Source organism: Molossus molossus, unplaced genomic scaffold, assembly GCF_014108415.1.
Source record: "Molossus molossus isolate mMolMol1 unplaced genomic scaffold, mMolMol1.p scaffold_m16_p_8, whole genome shotgun sequence".
NCBI classification, from domain to species: Eukaryota; Metazoa; Chordata; class Mammalia; order Chiroptera; family Molossidae; genus Molossus; species Molossus molossus.
The window spans coordinates 22613401-22636409 of NW_023425402.1; the positions used below are offsets into that span (position 1 = coordinate 22613401).

Below are 23009 nucleotides of genomic sequence, written 5' to 3' on the forward strand. Positions count from 1 at the left end.
GGTCTTTTTAATCATAAGCAGTTTCAGAATCGTACCAGCAATGAGAAATTATAAAATATTAAGTTGAGGTATTAAAATTATTTTTAATATTCTGTCTATGGACAGTTTGAACACTTGAAAGTTGATCACCGAGCAGTTGATCTAAACCAGTTACAGTCAGTTCTTATTACTCACGTTAGTTCTGTTCCATAAAGTTGCCGCAAACACTACACCATTGCTCCGAGGAGAAATACAGGGGCAGGTTCCTGCTAATCTCTGGTCACACCGTTTTCATCATCCAGTCAATACATAACCTGTTCTATGTTTGTTTCTGTGTCAAGATGTTATATTTAAAATATACTGTTGATTCATTAACACTGAATTCATGGCACAGCACTGTAACTCATGCCTGAATGAAGCTTATCTAACACACATATGTCCTCCTTCAGGGACATCAACCTGCCTTTTTAAAAAATTGTGGTGAAATATACATCACATAAAATTTATCACTTTAACAATTTTTAGATGTATAGTTTTGTGACATTAAGTACACATCACAGACTTCTTTCATGATGGGACAGCACCTCAGCACTGGGGTTGGGGCCATTTTAAACAGCAAAATCACCAAGAAAAAGCGTAAGGTGAGAAAAATGGCACTAAATAGACTGCAAAAGGATACTTTTTCAGTACAAAAGCTGAAACATGGTAGAATGTCACCTAGTTCAACCTCAGGTAGGCAGGTACGCATTAGGCAACTCAAATGCCCATGACTTTGTGCATATCTGCGAAGAACGGCAGAAGCCCCGTGAGCACTGATTTGAGGCTTACCAACAAGCTTTAGGAAGTAGGTGAACTAGTGAGTAATGAGGATCAACTGTATCTTAATGACTGATAATAGACCAGACCTGTTTATTTCAGGCACTGATGACTAGATTGAATTATGTTTTCAATAATTGATGTTAGGTTAGAAGTTAGCTCCTTTAACAGTTTAAAATGTATGCACATCTCATCTAATGTGATGGTTTTCATTAGGGCTGGACCTAAGAGTGAATAAAGAAGACAGCTGTCTTTAGTGTGTGACTTGAACAAAGAACTGCCTCTCTTAAGCATTTCACTACCACCACCATCCTCTTTACCCTTTCCTCATTACTCCAAATAAATGTTGGTCCTGTGGACAGAATGGACTTGATGCATTAAAAAATAAATCTCTAGCCCTGGATGGTTTGGTTCAACAGTTAGAGCGTCGGCCTGAGGACCAAAGAGTCACGGGTTTGATTACAGTTAAGGGCATGTACCTCAGCTGCGGTTTGGTCCCCAGCCCTGGTCAGGGTCGTGCGGGAGGCAACCAGTCGTGTCTCTCTCACATCAGTGTTTCTCTCTCTCTTTCTCCCTCCCACTCAATCTGAACATAAATGGAAAAATACCCTTGGGTGAGGATAAAAAAATAAAAAAATAAATCTCCTGAAATCAGAGGTCTGGAATTTATTATCCTCACTAAAGTATTACTGCTAGTAAACCAGAATCCTACTCCACAAATGTAGGTGTGCAAAAATATCATTTTTAAAAATGACTTAAAACCTACTTGAGCCCCAGTTGGCTGAGCTCATATTTTTATTCACCCTCAGCTTTGACAAAGATTCCAAGCCCTAAGAACAAGGATGCGCTCCAGACCTAAAGGATTTATATAGGCAGCGCTCACAGATTGTCCAGTGACCAAGGACACCACCCTGGTGTTTGGTGCTAGGTGAGACACTGGGACTCCGAATGCTTGAGACCGATGTACCGACTAGCTGCACGTGTGCTCAGAGACCGGAGCACCCCTAGAGATCACATGTAGAGTCTTGGTCTTCTGAGCCCCACCAACCTGTGTCTGTTTTCCAGTCTGGAGGAATTTCCCCTTTCTCTCCTCTTGCCTTCAAAGACATTCCCTTCTCTCCCCACCCTATGGGACACTTTAGAATAATCTCTTCAAAGGGTTCCAGCTTTGCCCTGACCGGTTTGGCTCAATGGTTGGAGTGTCGGCCTGTGGTCCAGAGAGACCCGGGTTCGGTTCCCGCTAAGGGCACGTACCTCTATTACAGTTTGTCCCTGGCCCCGGTTAGGGTTGTGCGGAAGGCAGCCACTCAATGTGTTTCTTTCACGTTGATGTTTCTCTTTCTCTCCCTCCCTATCTGAACAAAAATGGAAAAATGTCTTCTGTAGCTTTATTTAGGAGACAGGAAAAATAGTCAACCTCAGAAAGCTTCTGTGTTCCTGCCCAAATCCTTAAGGTAAGGTTAACAAAGGACCTGGTTATCTTCTGAAAGCAAAAGAAATTATTAAACACCCATTAAATACCTCCGGCAGTAATCCTGCTACACCAATACATCATCTCAAGGGAGAGGAGAATTACTGCTAGTCATTTTCTCCAGGTCAGTAGTTTTAATAGACATTAAAAATCAATATTTTAAGCCCAGGCCAGTTTGGCTCAGTGGTTGGAGTGTCAGCCTGCGGACCAGAGAGTCCCAGGCTCAGTTCCCTCTAGGGGCACGTACAAAAAAAAAAAAAAAAAATTTATATTTTAATATTAAAAGGATATTAGAGACTGCCTAATAAACTTTAAATACTAAGATCACAAGGTGGTTAGCAACAAAGCTAATACTAGAACTCAAATATTTTGGTCCTGAGTTCTATATATTTTCTATTAAATTCTCCAAAAGTAAACCACACAATTCCCCAAAGAAACCCAGATTGCAGGTTAATTTCCAGTTCCAGAATGTAAACAGATCCCATGAAATTGTTCTTTTCTGATTACTAAATAAGTATAGTTCCTTGTGGTGCTTTTAAGAAGAAATGTCAAGTTATATTAAAAGATATAATGACTATAAAAATAATATTATATTTATTTATTTATTTTTTTTAAATCTTTATTGTTGAATGTAGAATGTATTACAGATGTTCCACATTTTTCCCCCATTGACCCCTTCCTCCCCACTCCCGCCCCCCTCCCGCCTTTTCCCACACTATTGTCTCTGTCCATTGTTATGCATATAAGTTCTTTGATTTATTTCTTCCCGCCCCCCCCCCCAACCCCTTTCCCTTTGAGGTTTGTCAGTCTAGCAATGAATTTGTACTTCTTTTTTTTTTTAATCTTTTTTTATCCTCACCCGAGGATATTTTTCCATTTTTTGCACAGATAGAGTGGGAGGGAGAGAGAAGAAGGGAGAGAGAGTGAGAAACATCGATGTGAAGGGACACATCGTGTGGCTGCCACCCGCACGACCAACCAGGGCCGGGGACAAACTGCAACCGAAGTACATGCCCTTAGCGGGAACCGAACCCGGGTCTCTCCGGATCACAGGCCGACGCTCTAACCCCTGAGCCAAACTGGCCAGGGCGAATTTGTACTTCTTAATCCCTTCACCTTTTTCACCTATTCCCCCAACCCCTCCCCCCCCATCTGGCAACCAACAAAATGTTCTCTGTATCTATGAGAATGTTTCTGTTCTACCTGTTTATTTTGTTTGTAGATTCCATTGTTGATAGATATGTATTCACTGCCATTTTGTTTATTCATATATTTTATCTTTTTCTTCAAAAAGACCCTTCATCATTTCATATAATAACGGTTTGGTGGTGATGAACTCCTTTAACTTTTTCTTGTCTGGGAAACTCTTTATATGGCCATCGATTCTAAAGGACAGGTTTGCAGGATAGAGTAATCTTGGTTGTAGGTTCTTGCTTTTCATCACTCTGAATATTTCTTGCCACTCCCTTCTGGCCTGCAAAGTTTCTTTTGAGAAATCAGCTGACAGCCTTATGGGAACTCCCTTGTAGGTAACTAGCTGCCTTTCTCTTGCTGCTTTTAAGATTCTCTCTTTGTCTTGAACCTTTTGCATTTTGATGATGATGTGTCTTGGTGTGGGCCTCTTGGGGTTCATCTTGTTTGGGACTCTCTGTGCTTCCTGGACTTATATGTCTGTTTCCTTCACCAAGTTAGGAAAGTTTTCTGCCATTATTGTTTCAAAGAGGTTTTCGATTTCTTGTTCTCTCTCTTCTCCTTCCGGCACCCCCAAGATGCGAATGTTGGCACGCTTGAAGTTGTCCCAGAGGCTCCTCACACTATCCTCATTTTTCTTTTTTATTCCTTTTTCTTTTTTGCTGTTCTGATTGGGCTTTTTTTGCTTCCTTATATTCCAAATCAATGGTTTGCTTCTTGGATTTACCTACTCTACTATTGAATCTTTGTAAATTATTCTTTATTTCAGTTAAAGCCTCCTTCGTTTCTAACTGTGCATCGATCATTTCTGACTGGTCCTTTTTTAAGCTCTTGAGGCCCTCACTGAGTTCATTGAGCATCCTTATAAGCAGTATTTTGAACTCAGCATCTGTTAGGTTGCTTATCTCCATTTCGCTTAGTTCTTTTCTTGGGGTTTTGTTCTGTTCTTTCATTTGGGACCTGTTTCTTTGTCTCTTCATTTTGGCTGCCTCCCTGTGTTTGTTTCTGTGTATTACTTAACGAGCGGTATAGGGTTAGCTGAGACCAGATGCTGCTCGTTTGAAAAAATTTAGGAAAAACCTGAAGCAGGATCCAAGACAGGCCAATCCTATGGTTAAGCAAGTGCCAACAGCTTGGGTGGGCCTGAAAGTTGGGTGGGATGGGGCCTCAGGGAGTCACCAGGGCGGGGCTACCAGTGTGAGCCAGGTTGCTGGAGTCCCAGATATGGGGACTGTCTGTCATCCCAGGGAAGGGCTCACCAAAGGAACAAAGGCCTCTGACAGCACGTTTGTCCCAGAGAAAGCCCCCTCTCCAGCCCTTGCTCCAGTGCCAAACAGCTCAGTTCTTCCCTATATGTCTCTGGTGCCTCTTGAGCTGCCTCCCCTCCGAGCTTAGAGGGAGAGAGTCCGACAAGTCCGTGCGCGGTCCCTTTAAGGAGCTGCCTGGGGCTGCAGCCGCCTCAGCCTCCCTGAGCCTCAGTTCCCGCTGGTTTTTCCAGCCAGAAGTTATGGGGATTCTCTTCCTGGCACTGGAACCCTGAGCGGGGCACCTGGTGTGGGACGGGGACCCCTCAGTCCTCAGGAAGGACCTTCCCAGCCGCGGGAGCCTCCTGATTTTTATCCACCACATGTGGGTGTGGGACCAGCCCGTCTCACCGCTGTCTCGCCTCCGCCCCGGCCCCTCCTACCAGTCTCGAAGCAGCTTCTTTAATTCCGTAGTTGTAGGACTTCCATTCAGCTTGATTTCAGGTGGTTTTGAATGATGATTGTTCTTTAGTTTAGTTGTAACTTGGATGTGGTTGTGGGAGGACGCGATACCGCCTTTACCTACGCCGCCATCTTGACCGGAAGTCCATATTATATTTATTTATAATTAGCAAAATAAAATTCAAAATTATGTCAAGTTCAAATGCTTTCCTTAACTTGTTCTGGTGAGATTTGAACATTTGATTTGTCTTTCCTGCTTTGCTAAAACATTTTCTGGTCTAAGCAGTGGGTATGCTTTCTTTTCTTATTTTGCAGGGGAGACTTAATCATATATTTGTTTTAAATGAGTTGGAAAGTTGGAAATTTGATTTCAGCTTACCTTTACCATTGTGCAGTTGGTCCCTATACCTGATATAAATTTCATATTGTTTGAAACTATGGTTAGGTTTCAGATTTGTGTGTGTAAATAATCCCAGGACTTAACTCTGCTTTGGCACCTAACTAAATTTCATTGATCTGAGTTCATATTTTGAGCTTACCATGTTGCCTACCAATTTTATACTGTAGAACACTTAAGGTAATTATCAGTCATTATCTGCATTGGAGATTTAGTACTGCTAAGACATGCTCAAGCTGCAAGTTAATGGTTAACCTGGGCAGTGGTATAGAAATTATTACACTTATTTTTACTCCATCAGATAATAGTTTAAGAAGCTTCAAGAAAGTTAATCAGTATTACTTTTGAATTATTTAGGAATTTTTGGAAAGTCAAGGAATTGAATTAAATCCACCTGAGAAGATGGCTCTCGATCCTTACACGGAACTCCGGAAGCAACCTCTTCATCAGTATGTCACCCCATCGGACTTTGATCAGCTTAAGCAGTTTCTCACCTTTGACAAACAAGTAAGTGACCTGGGCACCTCGGTGAGTTGACTGGTTTCCGAACATGGCAGTGTTTACTAGCAAGCTATTTTGGTAGGTGTGTGTTTTGCACATTACATCTGTAATGTAACCATGTGGATACAGTGCTATTTTTCTGATTTCATCTAGAGTTAGAGGTATAGGAATGCGTAAGTTTCATATTAGAGATCCAAGGAAGATTGTGGAAAAAGTCTTGTGAGTTCCACCAAACTTTTAATTCTTAAAGCATCCCTGGGGTACATCTGCTTCCCACTTTACATTTCCAACTGGCTACTTCTTTCCTAATAGTGAGTTAACTTCATAGAATCCTGTGGGAAACCTTAAATGAATTTCTGGGAAATTTCAAAGCTATTGCATATAGGTAGGTTTCTAATGTTAAAATAGTAATTTCACAGAAGTCCCATTGCAGATGCTTCTTGTTAAATTTTATATTAATGTATGAGTACAGAATGTTCTGGGTATTTTCCAACTCTGTTCCAGCCTTCCTGTCCTCCTCTTTGTGGGCTTGTGTGTAGAAGCAGATTTCAGTTTTCCTTTGTGTGCTAAAGGGAAAGAGAAAACAGATCACCCTCAGTGCTTCTTTGCTGCTTTTCTTCTCTCAGAAATGTAATTCCTTTTAGTTCATAAAATTTTACCGAGCACTATCATAGTCTTTTAAGGATGTTTTTTGTATCAGTCGTTTATCTGTTATTATTTTGTATTTAAACATTGTGTTGTTGATACTGTTACTAGAAGATATGTGTTGATGAAACTAAAAAAATACTGATAAGTAAATGAAAATTCTTTCTATACTAATTACATATAAACCATTCACACGCACCTTTATTAGCACACATTAACCACTGTATAAAGGGTCCATTGCTCTTTTAATTCATCTTCTCTTTCACTGACTAATATTTTGGATCAAAGTGAATTCTTTCTTGGCACAAATTTATAAGCCTATTAATATGTTTTTGTATGTTTGGTAAATATTTCTTTTCTTTCTTTCTTTCTTTTTTTTTTTTTTTTTAAGTCATCTGAGATTGCTTCATCATCTTTCTGACTACTCTTTTCTTTATTGTCTGATATATAAATGCCAAAGTAGCTAAGTTAAATTCTCTACTTGTAGAACTCGTATTTAAGTCAATACTTTGGATTTCTCAAAGGTACTTCGATTCTATGCAATCTGGGATGATACAGACAGCATGTTTGGTGAATGTCGGAACTACATCATTCATTACTATCTTATGGATGATACGGTCGAAATCCGAGAAGTTCATGAACGGAATAATGGGCGAGATCCCTTCCCACTCCTGATGAACCGCCAGCGCATGCCCAAGGTTTTGGTGGCGAATGCAGGTATGTTTGATTTGGTTCATCTTCTGATAATTGAACTTGTTTTTTGAATCTCAAAGGAGTTACTTAATCAATGTGGTCATTCCCCTCTACACTTAGAAGGCTCTTGCTGTTTTCTTCTAGGGACTAAAAAAAAACGCTTTTCCTTAGTTTCTCTCCTTGGCTTGCCCCCTTGGTCCAGGCTTGCCTCTGAAATGGTCTGGCGGAGATGGCTGATACCAAATCAGGAAACAAAACCAAAACAGCAGTGGGAGATTCATTCAAGTGTGGAGAGCAAGGCTTCTGGACTGAAGCAGATTTCTAGTGCATTTCTAAAACAAGCTTGTTTTCATTCAGAGACAGAGCTTGCCTTTCCTTATGTGCTCTTTCTTGATTTTGCTTCTTGCCTCAACTATGTGATGAAAGAAGTTTCTATGTGGGATGACTTAAGCCTGGAAAAGGCATGTCTATGACTCAGAGAGATGCAGTACCACTGTGTCAACACTCGCTCTTTCTTTGCTGGAACAAAGTCACCTCATGGATTGAAGGGTGAGAAAGCAATGATATGCAGGTGGCACCTGCCTCTGTCAGCATCTCTCTGGGAAATGTAGGCTTGCTTTTGCTATTAACCTAGTGGCTTAAGAATTAGATTAGAGATTATAAACAAAGGGACAGTCTGAAAGCTAAATTCACCCTATCCACAAGTATTTCTTGGCCTGCTCAGTGTTTTAAAAAAATACAATGTTATTTGGGGTAAGGAGTTGGAGAGGTCTATTACTGGGAGAGTGGATAAACAAAATGTGATGAAGGGGTATACCTTGATAAATATGTAGTAGTTAGAAGTCATAAACAAAATGTACAAGAAGGCAAATGAATGCATCTTAAAAACATAGTGCTGTGTAGAAAAAAAGTAAAAAGAGGTGTATAATGCAATAACTTTTACATAAAGTAAAATACACACAAAACAACAGACACACAATAAAAACACTGCACATTAGAATGGTTACATGTGAAGTAGAGGAGAATGAGCTGGGCAAAAAGAATGAAAGTGAGTAAACATTGTCGTTTTAAATGAAGAGAGTTAACATTAAAAATCTCTCGTTTTGAAAACATGAGAATAATGGCTAACAAAGCTTGTGCTCTGAGCAACAACTGGATCTGTGACCTAGTTCACCAGGTCCGGCCGTACCTACCATGTTCACACACTTAGCCTCCTGGACAACTTTTCTCTTAGTGTTCTAAGATGTTAGAACCAATGCACTAACTTTGGCCTTTCTGATGGCTTAAATGAGCCTGAAGTTCCTGTCACCTGGAGCTAATAAAAATTAGATTTACAGTAGATTAAAAGGAAGAATGGGAATGTAGTCAGGGTAGCATGAAAAAAGGTGTCACTAAAACAGAATTCCTTGAATTCTCAGGTTCCGTGTTTGTCTCTGCCTGATCAGTGTGGCCTACATCTAAAATTTTCAATATGTAATTACCTTGTTCTATAACTTCCCAAATTTTAACAAAATGGATATCAGTTACAGAGAGAGGCAGCGTGGCCACATGTATGGGGTTCTTTTAAGAGGTAGGAAACATGCCTTTTTGTGAAAATTATTGTTGGTCACTCAGTAGCGGGATCGAAAAGCTTAAGCTTCCATCAGCTAAAGAAAGAATTCTGTTAACTAGAACAGTGATGTTAAAGAGGTGATGTTTAATAGACTCTCAAAAGCATTTATTGAATGAATGATTTTTATTAAATTCAGTTAAACAAGAGTTAAGTATCTGCTATGGGAACTAGTTCATGTGCTAAGTGCTGCGGAGGATAAAGTGAAAATGTAACTTCCAGACCTAGAATCCCTGTCCTTAAGGCCCTTCTAGTGACTGGGGAAACAGGCCACATTAGTACACAGAGTTGCTAAACAGTAACACAAGTGTAGCAGACTCTCTAATTACATAACGAGCGCATCATGTAGACCCAGCTCCGAAGAGCAGGCGTGAGCTGGAATGACTGAAGGTGCTCCTGCAGAGCTGGGACTGCCCACATTGACAAGGCAGCGAACACAGGGAAAGGGCCACTTAGGAGAAGAGCAAAGGCTGGGAGGTGAGAACAGCGCGGCGTGTGGGCTGTCCCAGAGTCAGTGACTGGGGAAAGTTTGTGTTGGACAGTAACAGGGAATTATGGGAGTATCTTTCCAAAGTTCTCTTCGCCAGGGCCTTCTTTTAAGTAGGTAAATCAAAATTGTATTTTTATTATGGATAGAGTCAAAATATGTAAAAGTTCTGATTCTACACGTTTTAAAAGTTCTTTTTTTTGTTGAAGGTAATTTCAGGTTATTTGTATATGGTGAGTTATGCCAAACGAAGTGTATTTGGCTCCCCAGAAGCCTTCTGCACTCCACTGTTGAACCCAAGGCACTAGGCTCTGAAAGTTTGTTCATTATGCTATAGCTGGCTTTCATTCTTCAATCTTGCCATTTCCTGGATAAATACATATGTCAACATCACAACTGTACACTCTACATACGTACAGCTTATTAGTCAATTACACCTAAAGAAAATTGTAAAAATATCAGTCCATGCCTACATATATCATAGTCAAACTTAAGGACACCAAATTCAGAAAAATTGCAAAAGTAGCCCCAAAGAACCAAGTTTCCCATATGGAATGGCAGTTGGAATGACAGAACTTCCCAGTAGCAAGAGCAGTTATCAGAACACAGTTTAATAATATTTTTAAAGTGCTGAGAAAAAAGAGAATTTAATATCTGGAAAAACTGTTTTTCAAGAAGAAGGTGAAATGCATCTCCAGGCAAACAAAACAGATTCTACTAACAACAGATCCTTACTAGGAACATCCTTGAGTGAACTTCAGGTAGGAAGAAATGATTCCAGAGGTAAGATCTGAGATATAAGAAGTGATAAATGAAAGAACTGGCAGTGCAATAAGTCTAAATAAACACTGAATATGCAAACTAGTAACAATGTTGAATTCGTGGGGGTTACAAATATCAAGATAGAATTAAAATATATTACAACAATAGCATAGGAGGGGTGATAGGATTTAAAAACATGTTTTAAATTAAATTTAAGGAGTAACATTGGTTAATAGCATTTTATAAGTTTCAAGTGTACAATTCTATAATCCAGGGGTTGGCAAAAGTAGGTTTACACTTTGTATGGAAAATAATACAATAATTAATTAATAAATAATAATATAAGAATAAACTGTTTCATGTACTCACATTGTAAACCTGTTTTTGCCCATCCCTGTACATGTTCTGTATATTGCCTTCAGTGCTCAGTACCCAGTCTAGTCTCCTTCCATCACAATATATTTGACCTCTTTTAATTCCTTCATCCTCCCCCACCCCTTGCCCTCTGGTAACCGCCATACCTTTGTCTGTATCTATGAGTTTGTTTTTGTTCTGTTTTTTTGTAAAATACAATACATTTTGCCCAACCTGTGTGGCTTAGTGGTTGAGCGTTGACCCATGCACCAAGAGGTCACTGGTTCGATTCCTGGTCAGTGCACATGCCCAGGTTGTGGCCCCAATCCCCAGTGGGGGGCATGCAGGAGGAGGCCAGTCAATGTTCTCTCTCATCAATATTTCTATATCTCTCTCCCTTTTTCTTCCTCTTTCTCTAAAATCAATAAAGAAAAAAGTTTTTAAAAATAAAATACAACACATTTTGAAAAACTTATTTTAAGAACTTACTTGAGATATAGGGACACAGAAAGTTAAAAAAAGATGCATAGGCAAATAAAGAAAGTGATAAGACTATATTAGTATAATACAAACAGACATTAGGCTAGAGATAAAGAGGATCATTGAATATTGTAAGAATTGTATTGACTAGGAAAATAAAATAATTGTAAACTTGTATGCATTTAATAACATGGTTTCATAATATATAAAGTAAAATTTTATAGCACTATTATGCAGAGAATGAACAAATTCATAAAAATAGTGGGAGTGATTGAAACATTTTAAATAACTATTAGATAAAAAAGACAGATCAATAAGAACAACATAATTATCAATGTTGATTTAATGACTATGTATATGCATCAATACCTGGAGAATTTCCATTTTTTGAAAGTACAAATAGAACAGAAAAACTGATCATTTTAAACAAATTTTAAAGACTGAACATCTTATACCATATTTTATGATTTGAAAACAAATTAATTCAGTTTTGGAAATATAACAAAAAACATTATTTGGAAGTTGAAAACCACATTTTTAAATAATCCATGAGTAAAAAAAAAAAAATACTATCAGAAAATACTTAGAACTGATTGATAGCAAAAATGACCTCAGATTTTTTAGATACATCAAAAGTGTATCTAAATAAACTGGAAGAAGACTCATAGCCTTAAATGTTTATTTAAGAAAGAAGAAAGTCTAAAAAATAAGGTAGTCATTCTTAAAAAGTTAGACTACAAATGACAGAATGAATCTAAAGGAATTAAAATGGAGGAAATAATGAAATAAGAGCCTGAAAATAATGAAATTGAAAACAAATGTGACAGATTTGTCAAGTCAAAGTTGTATCTTTAAAAGGACTAATAAAACACAAACTAAGTCTCTACAAGTTCAAGAAGACTGAAATCATATCAAGCATCTTCTCATATTACAATGGCATGAATCTAGAAATCAATTGCAACAAGAACATGCAAAGACATTTGAACACGTGGAGGCTAAATAGCATGTTATTAAACAATGAATGGGTTACCAAGGATATCAAGAAAAAAATTAAAAACTTCCTGGAAACCAATGAAAATGAACACACAACAACACAAAATCTATGGGATGCAGCGAAAGCAGTTCTGAGAGGGAAGTTTATAGCACTATAGGCCTACCTTAAGAAACAAGAAAAATTTCTAATAGACTATCTAACCTCACAACTTAAAGAATTCGAAAGCAAACAAAAAGAAAATCCCAGAGCCAGTAGAAGGAAGGAAATAGTAAAGATCAGAGCAGAAATAAATGACATGGAGACCAAAAAAACAATTCAAAGGATCAATGAAACAAAGAGCTGGCTTTTTGAAAAGATAAACAAGATTGATGGACCCTTAGCTAGACTCACCAAGAAACAAAGAGAGAGAACCCAAATACACAAAATCAGAAATGAAAGAGGAGAAGTAACAACTGACATCACACAAATACAAAAGATCGTTAACAACTACTATGAACAATTATATGGTAACAAATTCAACAATCTAATCGAAATGGACAAATTTCTAGAAACACACAGTCTCCCAAAACTGGACAGGGAAGAGAGAGAAAACTTGAACAGCTGCATCCCATAGATTTTGTGTTGAACAGACCAATAACAACTAAGGAAATTGAAGAGGTAATTAAGACTCTCCCAGCAAACAAAAGCCCAGGCCCAGATGGCTTCCCAGGGGAGCTATACCGAACATTCAAAGAAGAACTAACACCCATTCTCCTCAAACTATTTCAAAAAATTCAAGAAGAAAGACTTCCAAACTAGTTTTATGAGGCTAGCATAATTCTAATTCCAAAACCAGAAAAAGACACTACAAAGAAAGAAAACTACAGGCCAATATCCCTGATGAACATAGATGCCAAAATCCTGAACAAAATACTAGCAAAACAGATCCAGCAATACATCAAAACAATTATTCACTATGACCAAGTGGGGATGCAAGGCTGGTACAATATTCACAAATCAATAAATGTGATATACCACATAAATAAAATGAAGAATAAAAACCACATGATCACATCAATGGATGCTGAAAAAGCCTTCGACAAAATCCAGCACCCATTTCTGATAAAAACGCTCAGCAATCTGGGAATAGAGGGATCATATCTCAACATAATAAAAGCCATATATTAAAGACCTACAGCCAACATCAAACTCAGTGGACAGAAACTAAAAGCATTTCCCTGAAGAAAAGGAACAAGACGGATACCCACTTTCACCACTCTTATTTAACATAGTACTAGAAGTCTTAGCCACAGCAATCAGACATGAAGAAAAAATAAAAGGCATCCAAATTGGAAAGGAGGAAGTGAAACTGTCATTATTTGCAGATGACATGATAGTATACATAGAAAATTCTAAAGACTCCATCAAAAATCTACTAGACTTACTAAATGAATTTGGCAAAGTAGCAGGATACAAAATTAACGTCAAGAAATTGATGACATTCTTATACACCAATGATGAACTCACAGAAAGAGAACCTGAAAAAACAATCCCATTTACCATTGTGGCAAAAAAATGAAGATATCTAGGAATAAACTTAACCAAAGAAGTAAAGGACCTATTTGCAGAAAACTACAGGATATTGAAAAAAGAAATAGAGGAAGATATAAAAAAGTAGAAGCACATACCTTATTCATGGATTGGAAGAATTAACATCATTAGAATGTCCATATTACCCAAAGCAATCTATAGAGTCAATGCAATCCCCATCAAAATACCAACGACATATTTCACAGAACTAGAACAAATACTTCAAAAGTTCATATGGAACCAAAAAAGACCCTGAATAGCCACAGCAATCTTGAAAAAGAAGGACAAACTAGGTGGGATCACAATACCAGATATCAGGTTATACTACAAAGCCACTGTAATCAAAACAGCCTGGTACTGGCAGAAGAACAGGCATATAGATCAGTGGAACAAAACAGAGAACCCGCAAATGGGCCCAAGACATTATGCTCAATTAATATTTGACGAAGGAGGCAAGAGCATATAGTGGAGTAAAGAAAGCCTCTTTAATAAATGGTGTTGGGAAAATTGGACAGCTACATGCAGAAAAATTAAACTAGATCATCAACTTACACCATACATAAGAATAAACTCAAAATGGTTAAAAGACTTAAATGTGACCCATGAATCCATAAAAATCCTAGAAGAAACTATAGGCAACAAAATTTCAGACATCATACGCAGCAGAATTTACACTGATACATCACTTAAGGCAACAGAAACAAAGGAGAAAATGAACACATGGGACTACATCAAACTCAAAAGCTTCTGCACAGCAAAAGAAACAACCACCAAAATGGAAAGGCAACCCACTGTATGGGAGAGCATCATTGCCAATGATATATCAGATAAAGGGGTTAATTTCCAAAATATATAGAGTGCTCATACAACTCAACAAAAGGAAGACAAAGAACCCAATTAAAAAATGGGCAGAGGAGCTAAATAGATACCTCTCCAAACAGGACATACAAATGGCCAAGAGACATATGAAGAAATGCTCAACATCACTAATCATCAGAGAGATGCAAATTAAAACAACAATGAGGTATCACCTCACACCTGTCAGAATGGCCGCCATCAACAAATCATCAAACAACAAGTGTTGGTGAGGGTGTGGAGAAAAGGGGACTCTAGTACACTGCTGGTGGGAATGCAGACTGGTGCAGCCACTATGGAAAACACTATGGTGTTTCCTCAAAAAATTAAAAATTGAATTGCCATTTGACTCAGTGATCCCACTTTTAGGAATATACCCTACGAAGCCTGAAACACCAATCAGAAAGAATATATGTACCCCCATGTTCTTAGCAGCACTATTTACAATAGCTAAGATCTGGAAACAGCCCAAGTGTCCATCAGTGGATGAATGGATAAAAAAGCAGTGGTACATATACACAATGGAGTATTATGCAGCTATACGAAAGAAAGATCTCTTATCTTTTGCGACTACATGGAGGGACCTGGAAAGTATCATCCTAAGCGAAACAAGCCAAGCAGAAAAAGACAAATACCACATGAGATCTCACTTATTTGTGGAATATAATAGGGTAGACCCAGTGATGTAGAAATAGGGTACAGACTGACAACCCTCAAAAGAGGGGGTGGTGAGGGAAGGGAAGAGATAAACCACAGAACTTATATGCATGTATGCATAACCGATGGACATGGACAACAAAGCCGGGAACGGGGTGGCGGGGATGGGGAGGAGGGTGTCAATGGGGAAAAAAGGGAGAAACATGTGTAACAAAATAAAATAATAAAAAAATAAAAGGACTAATAAAGAGCGTCAACCTGTGGACCAGAGAGTCCTGGGTTCAGTTACCACTGAAGGCACATACCTCAGTTGTAGTTTGTCCCTGGCCCTGGTTGGGGTCGTGTGGGTGGCAACCAGTCGATGTGTCTCTCCCAAATAGATGTTTCTCTTTCTCTCTCCTTTCCTTTCTCCCTCCTGCTCTATCTGAAGATAAATGCAAAAATGTTCTCGGGAGAGGATTTTAAAAAAAAGGACTAACAAAATGGCAAACCAGTGACAAAATTTATCAAGGGAAAAAAGAAAGACATAGACACAATATTAAAAATAAAAGAGGAGGCAATAGGAATTAAACAGAAAATAACAGAGTAATACCAACAACTTTATGTCATACATTTGAAAACTTAGATGAAGTGAGCTAATTTTTAGAAAAATTTAACTTGTTCAAGAAGAAATAAAAACTGAAAATTTATCTGTCAAATGTCTTTAACATTAAACAAATAGAATTCGTTAAAATTTTCCCCAAAATAAAACACGAGGTCCTGATAAGTTTTCAGTTTTGCCAAGTATTTAAAGAACATATCATTTCAAGCTTAATACAAACTCTTTCCTAGAAAAGAAAAAGAACTTAATTCATTCATTTAAAAAGACCAATAAGCCCTGGCCGGTTTGGCTCAGCGGTTAGAGCGTCGGCCTGCGGTCCTGAGAGACCCGGGTTCGGTTCCTGCTAAGGGCACGTGCCTCAGTTGCAGTTTGTCCCCGGCCCTGGTCGGTTGTGCGGGTGGCAGCCACTCGATGTGTCCTTTCACATCGATGTTTCTCTCTCTCTCTCTGTTCCTCTCTCTCCCTCCCACTCTACCTGAACAAAAAATGGAAAAATGTCCTCGGGTGAGGATAAAAAAAATAAATAAAAAATAAAAAATAAAAAGACCAATAAAACTAAAGACACTGTGAGACAAAAGTACTACAGTCTCACTCATGCAATATCCTAAACGTCATATTGGTAAGTGAAGTCCACCATTAGGTGAAAAAGGTAATTGTTGAGCAAACCGAGACAAATGGCTGGACCACACACACCCCAGATCTCTTGGAACATTTTTTACTGAGAGAAAGTCAGGGGGTTATGAGCTGTGTCCCCTGTTGCCCATCACTTGGTGGGGTAGCTCACAGGGACCTAGTAGGGTTAGGCACCAGACACTGGGAGGAGGGGCCTTCAAGATGCATGTCTGAGAGAATACCAGCCCCTCTTTAGCATGATGGAGAGCTGGAGTTCATACCTTTCTGTGTGATATAGCAGAACCTTAGACTCCTTTTCTGTTTCCCATCTTAGCAATTAACTGGAGAGTACCAGCCTACATCTCATGCCCCCTGAGACCAGAGTTTGAGGCCAAGCTTTGTGGCTAAAGCTATACCACGTGGCACATTACCAGAATTGACTATCTTATGGTTTCTAACACTTGGTTCAACAAAATGTGATTTATTCTAAAAATACAGGGTTGATTTTACATTTTAAAAAATGTGTTGATTCATTCCCCAGATGTAGGGATTACTGTGATCATTTTGCTGACTATCCTGGCCTCCTGCCAGGTCAGACTCCTGATAGCAGTGATCGAATGGAGATGAAGCCATTATTTGTGTAATTGTTAATATCTGTTACCCCCAACAGAATGTTTTCTTCATCAAGGCAGGAGTGTTATTTATATTGTTAATTGTTACAATCTCAGTATTTAGTAGTGTACCTAGTACATGATATGTGTGTTCACTAATAGTTTTTTGGATGAAGGAATAAATGGATGGGAGATTGAACCAAATGACTTGGATTCCTCCTAGATCTAATACTCTATACAAGGACATTTATTCTTTCCCCCAGTGATGATTTCTTCTGAATATTTATTCTGCTAGGATTAGTGATCTGTAGTGACCATTGGAGCTGAACATCGGAGAGGAATTTTACAGAAGCCCTCTGGGATGATATTTATGTGTCCTGTCACAGATGGAACTACACAGCCTTGTGTTCTTCTGGGAATGTAGAGGGGGCCCTGACCTTTGACCGGAGCGAAGGTCCTCAAGAATGCCCTGCTGTGGTGTGTCCCAGCCTCATTGTTCCTTCTGCCCTCTCTCCCTGCTGCCTGTATTAGAGAACTTCCCTCAGTGTGTGCTGGAAATCTCCGATCAAGAGGTGTCGGAATGGTATACTGCCAAAGACTTCATCGTTGGGAAGCCACTCACTATCCTTGGGAGAACCTTCTTCATTTATGACTGTGATCCATTTACTCGACGGTACTACAAAGAAAAGTTCGGAATCTCTGATTTGCCCCGTATTGATGTGGGCAAGAAGGAACCACCTCGTATAAAACAGGTAATGAAGCACTAGTTCTGAGTAGTGAGAGAATTAATCTTTTCATGTAAATGTTTAAGAAAAGGGGGGGGGGGGGGACTCGCAAAGGCCAGGGCAGATCTATTTGATTTTAAAAGATTCACGGTAGCTGATGTTTGCCCTGGCTTAAATAAATGGGCATTTTCAGTTTTTTTGTTTATCTTATTGTTGCAAGTATTACAGCTATCTCCCTTTTCCCTCATTGACCCCCCACCCCCCACCCCACAGCCCCAGGCCTTCACTGCACTATTGTCTGTGTCCATGGATAGTGCTTATATGCACGTCAGTTCTTTGGCTCATCTCTTCCCACCCCCTCTCCCCTTCCCTCTGAGATTCTGCAGCCTGTTCCCTGCTTCCATGTCACCGGATCTCTTTTGTTCATCACATTCCATGTGTAATACTTGTCTTTCTCTGACTGGCTTATTTCACTTAGCATAATAAGAAATGGGCATTTTCATATACTGTTAATAGGAGAACCAATAAGAGAATCCTTTGTGAATGGCAGTTTGTCATCATTTTATTTATTTCAAAATAAAACATTACATATTTCTTGACCCAGAAAATCTGTGTGGTTTTAATATCTCCTTTTATACCAAGCCTTGTATTACTTTTATAATCTTTTTTTCATTTAGATTTTTTAAAAGACGTCCTTTAATATTCTATACCCTTAGGGCATTTCATTGTTTATTCCTGTTTATCAAAGCCTTTCCCTTAAAAACTGGTTGACAGCAAAGCAAAAACAGATTGAAAATGTTGGAAGATGACTTTCTTTCATTGCAACATAGCTTTCCTTAGAGTCACACTGAGCCACAAAATTCAGTTCTGAGCACCACAGAAGTCCACTCTAATCTGAGAGTGAGTTCATGGCACTTTTAATGCACTGAAATAATAAACTGATAAACCTGAGCCTTCAGCATGGCGGCTCAGCCATATATTTTAGTTTCAGGTGAGAACTGCATATTTTAAAAATTGCGCATTATACAGCAAATTCAAGAAGTACCTGAAGTATTAAGGTACACGGTATCATGGACTGAAAGCACCGATATTTTTATGCTTTGGGTCGGGAACGACTCATACAACCTCTTTGTCTGTTGCCTGGGTATGAGGGAGAGTGTTAATACCTGTGGCTCATCTCTATGTTGCCATTGTGTGTATAAAATAATGTTACTGGGCGTTTTCTTTTCAAAAGAGAGACATACATAGGATGGAATTGCTGAGTTCTCTGGCCCTGGCCCCAGCCTCCTCCCCATCTGCTGCCTATCCATGTGCCCTTAGCCTCGTGCACTGAATTGGGTGTGGTTCTGCAGGTCCATGTTCTGTTGGACTGCCCTGGACTGTGGCTGGTGCTTCCACTTTGCTGAAACCATTTTTCCACCATTTTCTTCACGTGGCTCTTTCTTATTCTTCAGGCCTCAGTGTAGGCTTTCTCTCTTCCAAGAGGACTTCTCTGAAGCTCCCGGCAGGGCTGGCCATCTCTTCTGTGGTCCTGGGGTGCTCTGTGCCTCTCTCCTCTAGACTTATCTATTACATTAAAATATCTGTGTATGAAGCTTTTCTACTACACTGTAAATTCCTTGAGGGCAAGGACTGTCTTCTGTACATCTTTGTGCCCTACACCTAACACAGTGCTAGCAAATAGGACAGATGTGTTGAGTATGTGTCTTGAACTAGACTGAAGAAGATTGCCTGTGACGTATATATTTGCTACCCCAAAAGACAAGTGATGTCTTAGGCAAACCTAGAACCAACATTTCATTAAAACAATTACAAAGAAGAATTTGGAGTTGGGTATGCTCTGAGTTCCCAGGGGTGATAAAACTCCGGGAAGCAAGTTTGGTGGTAATAATACAGTCACATGCCACCTGATGACATTTGGGTCGACGATGGACCACTCATACAATGGTGGTCCCGTAAGATTATAACGGTGAAAAAAACCTATCCCTTAGTGACAGTGTAATCGTTATGTCATTATGATGTCCCAGCACTACACATTACTCACGTGTTTGTGGTGCCGCTGGTGTCAACAAACCTACACAGCCGGTCACATAAAATTACAGCACATCCTTGATAATGATAGCAAACGACTGTGACATTGGTGTATGTATTCACTGTACTGTACTGTTTATCATCATTTTATAATGTACTTGCTCTACCTACTTTAAAAAAGTCTGTTGTAAAACAGTGTTATGCCAGCAGCAGCCCGGTACATTGTGTGTTTACTGCATCTCTCGACTGCATTGTTTTCTCTTGTGAATTATTTAATCTTGTGTTGTTTTATTCATCATGGCCCCTAAGCATACAAATCCACTGTTAATGTTGCCAGTGACTGATCTGGAAACAAAACTAAAAACGATTAAAGACTACGAAGGTAGAAAATCAGGGATGGTGACAGCTCTCCAGCCAGGCATGTCCCGTCCCACCATCACTACACCCTTGAAGAGCAAGAGCAAAGGCAACAGAACTAATGCAATTTGCAGAAGGGCCCACATTAGATGTGAAGAAACTGCTAATGACCTGGATTAATGAGCATACACAGAAGTGTATCCTTCTCAGCACCAAGAGGATCACAGCCACAGCAAAAGATTTTTCTGTGACGAAAGAAAAGGCTGGTCCCAGCTATGATATGAATTTACTGCTAGTTCTAGGTTTGATTAGATTTAAGTATTGTTATCCATTACATAATGTGGATGTGAATGGTGATTCTGCAAGTGCTGATGTGAAGGCAGCTGAAAATTTTTTGAAACTCTAGATAAGCAGATTGGGGAGGAAAATTACCTGCCAGAGCAAATATTCAACATGGATTAAACTACTTTATTCTGGGAGAAAATGCCTGAAAGGACTTTCATTCATAAGGAGGCCAAGTCAATGCCAAATTTCGAGGCTTTTAAGGACAGGATAATAGTCTTGCTTGGGGGCAGCTATAAACTGAAACCCCTTTGATCTGGCACAGAGGCCTTCGGGCATATGATAAGCAGACGCGGCCAGTGTACCACAGGAGCAGCTAGAAGTCAGGAAGACCCGGCTGCTCTTCCGAGAGGCCCTCCCGAATTGCTACACCAGCAAAATGGAGAAGAATTGTGTAAAGAAGAATATATTTTTCATTATTTTGCTTATTGTTGATAATGTTCCTGGACATCCTCCTTTTATTGGTAACCTTCATCCCAATATCCAAGTGGTGTTTCTCACTCTGAAATCCTCTTTTTGATGCAACCAATGGATCAAGGAGTTAAAGCAGCTTTTAAGGCCTAGTACCTGAGGAGAACCTTTGCGCAGGCTATTGCTGTAACTGAGAAGACACTGATGCAGTTCTGGAGGGATTACAGCGTCCATGACTGCATCACGACCCTTGCTGGAACTTGGGGTGATGTTACCAAGGACGGTATGAATGGCACTTAGAAGAAAATGCTCAAGAGATTCATCCATAACTTCAAAGTATTTATCAAGGATGAGGAGGTTGCAAAAATCAATAAGGCTGTGGTTGAGATGGCAAATGGTCTTAACCCAGGTGTGGATGAGGATGACACCGCGGAGCTTCTAGAGCTGGATCCTGAGGAACTCACTAATGAAGAGTTGCTGGGACTGGAACTGGAAGGCACAGGTGAAGAAGAGGCCAGAGAAAAGGAAACTGCAGGAGAGGAAAAAGAAGAACCCCCCAGAAAATCCACAGTGAAGGTTTTAGCAGAAGCTTTTGCAGACCTCAACATGCTCCTAAAAACATAGACCCCCAATACCAAAAAGCTTTTATTAATAGAGAGGAATGTTCATGATGCATTATCTGTTTATAGGCAAATCTATTATCCAAAAAAGAAACAAACCAAGCAAACCAGCATGGACATATTTCTGAAATATTTCTCAAGAAGAGCCTCAGGCAGATCCTGCGGGAGGTTTTCCAGAAAAGGGCATTGTTATCACAGCAGATGACAGCTCCATCTTGTTACTGTCCCTGAAGACCTTCCAGTGGGACCAGATGTGGAGTGGAAGACAGATATCTGGGTCCATACCTGGGGTAGGCCTAATGTGGGTGGTTGTGACTTAGTTTTTGTTTGTTTGTTTGTTTTGTTTTTGTTTTTGTTTTAAATCTTGTGTAAGACATTTATTTATTTATTTTAATTTATTTTAATTTTTTAAATTAATTATTGTTACAGATGTTTCTCCTTTTCCCCTCACTGATTCCCCCCTCCCCCTCCCTCGATACCCTTTCCCCAGTTGGTTGTCCATGTCCACTGTTCATGCATACATGCATATAAGTTCTGTGGTTTATCTCTCCCCCACCACTCCCCTCTTTAGGGGATTATCAGTCTGTACCCCATTTCCGCATCTCTGGGACAACCCCATACCTCAGACTGTTATGTTCATTATATTCCACAAATAAGTGAGATTATATGAAACTTGTCTTTCTCTGTTTGGCTTGTTTCACTTAGGATGATACTTTCAAGGTCCCTCCATGTAGTCTCAAAGGATAAGAGATCTTTCTTTCGTACAGCTGTGTAGTACTCCATTGTGTATATGTACCACAGCTTTTTTATCCATTCGTCTACTGATGGACACTTGGGCTGTTTCCAGATCTTAGCGATTGTAAATAGTGCTGCTACAAACATGGGGGTACATATATTTTTTCTGATTGGTGTTTTAGGCTTCTTAGGGTATATTTCTAGAAGTGGGATCACTGGGTCAAATGGAAGTTCAATTTTTAATTTTTTGAGGTAACACCATATTGTTTTCCATAGTGGCTGCACCAGTCTGTATTCCCACCAACAGTGCACTACAGTCCCCTTTTCTCCACACCCTCACCAACACTTGTTGTTTGATGATTTGTTGATGGCAGCCATTCTGACAGGTGTGAGGTGATACCTCGTTGTTGTTTTAATTTGCAACTCTCTGATGATTAGTGATGTTGAGCATTTCTTCATATGTTTCTTAGCCATTTGTATGTCCTGTTTGGAGAGGTGTCTATTTAGTTCCTGTGCCCATTTTTTAATTGGATTCTTTGTCTTCCTTTTGTGGAGTTGTATGAGCACTCTATATGTATTGGAAATTAACCCCTTATCTGATATATCATTGGCAATTATGCTCTCCCATACAGTGGGTAGCCTTTCCGTTTTGATGATTGTATCTTTCGCCGTGCAGAAGCTTTTGAGTTTGACGTAGTCCCATGTGTTCATTTTCTCCTTTGTTTCTATTGCCTTAGGTGAGGTGTCAGTAAAAATTCTGCTCCGTATGATTCTGAAATTTTGTTGCCTACAGTCTCT

General features: G+C 39.4%; 1 protein-coding gene across 1 annotated transcript in view; it reads left to right on the plus strand.

Moving 5' to 3' along the window:
- Positions 1 to 23009, plus strand: part of EFHC1 (EF-hand domain containing 1) — a 73302-nt gene that overhangs the window by 19888 nt on the left and 30405 nt on the right. The window contains exons 4-6 of the mRNA XM_036249355.1: positions 5918 to 6067; positions 7231 to 7423; positions 17522 to 17742. Coding sequence (XP_036105248.1) covers positions 5918 to 6067; positions 7231 to 7423; positions 17522 to 17742 — 564 coding nt within the window. The remainder of the gene's footprint in view (positions 1 to 5917; positions 6068 to 7230; positions 7424 to 17521; positions 17743 to 23009) is intronic.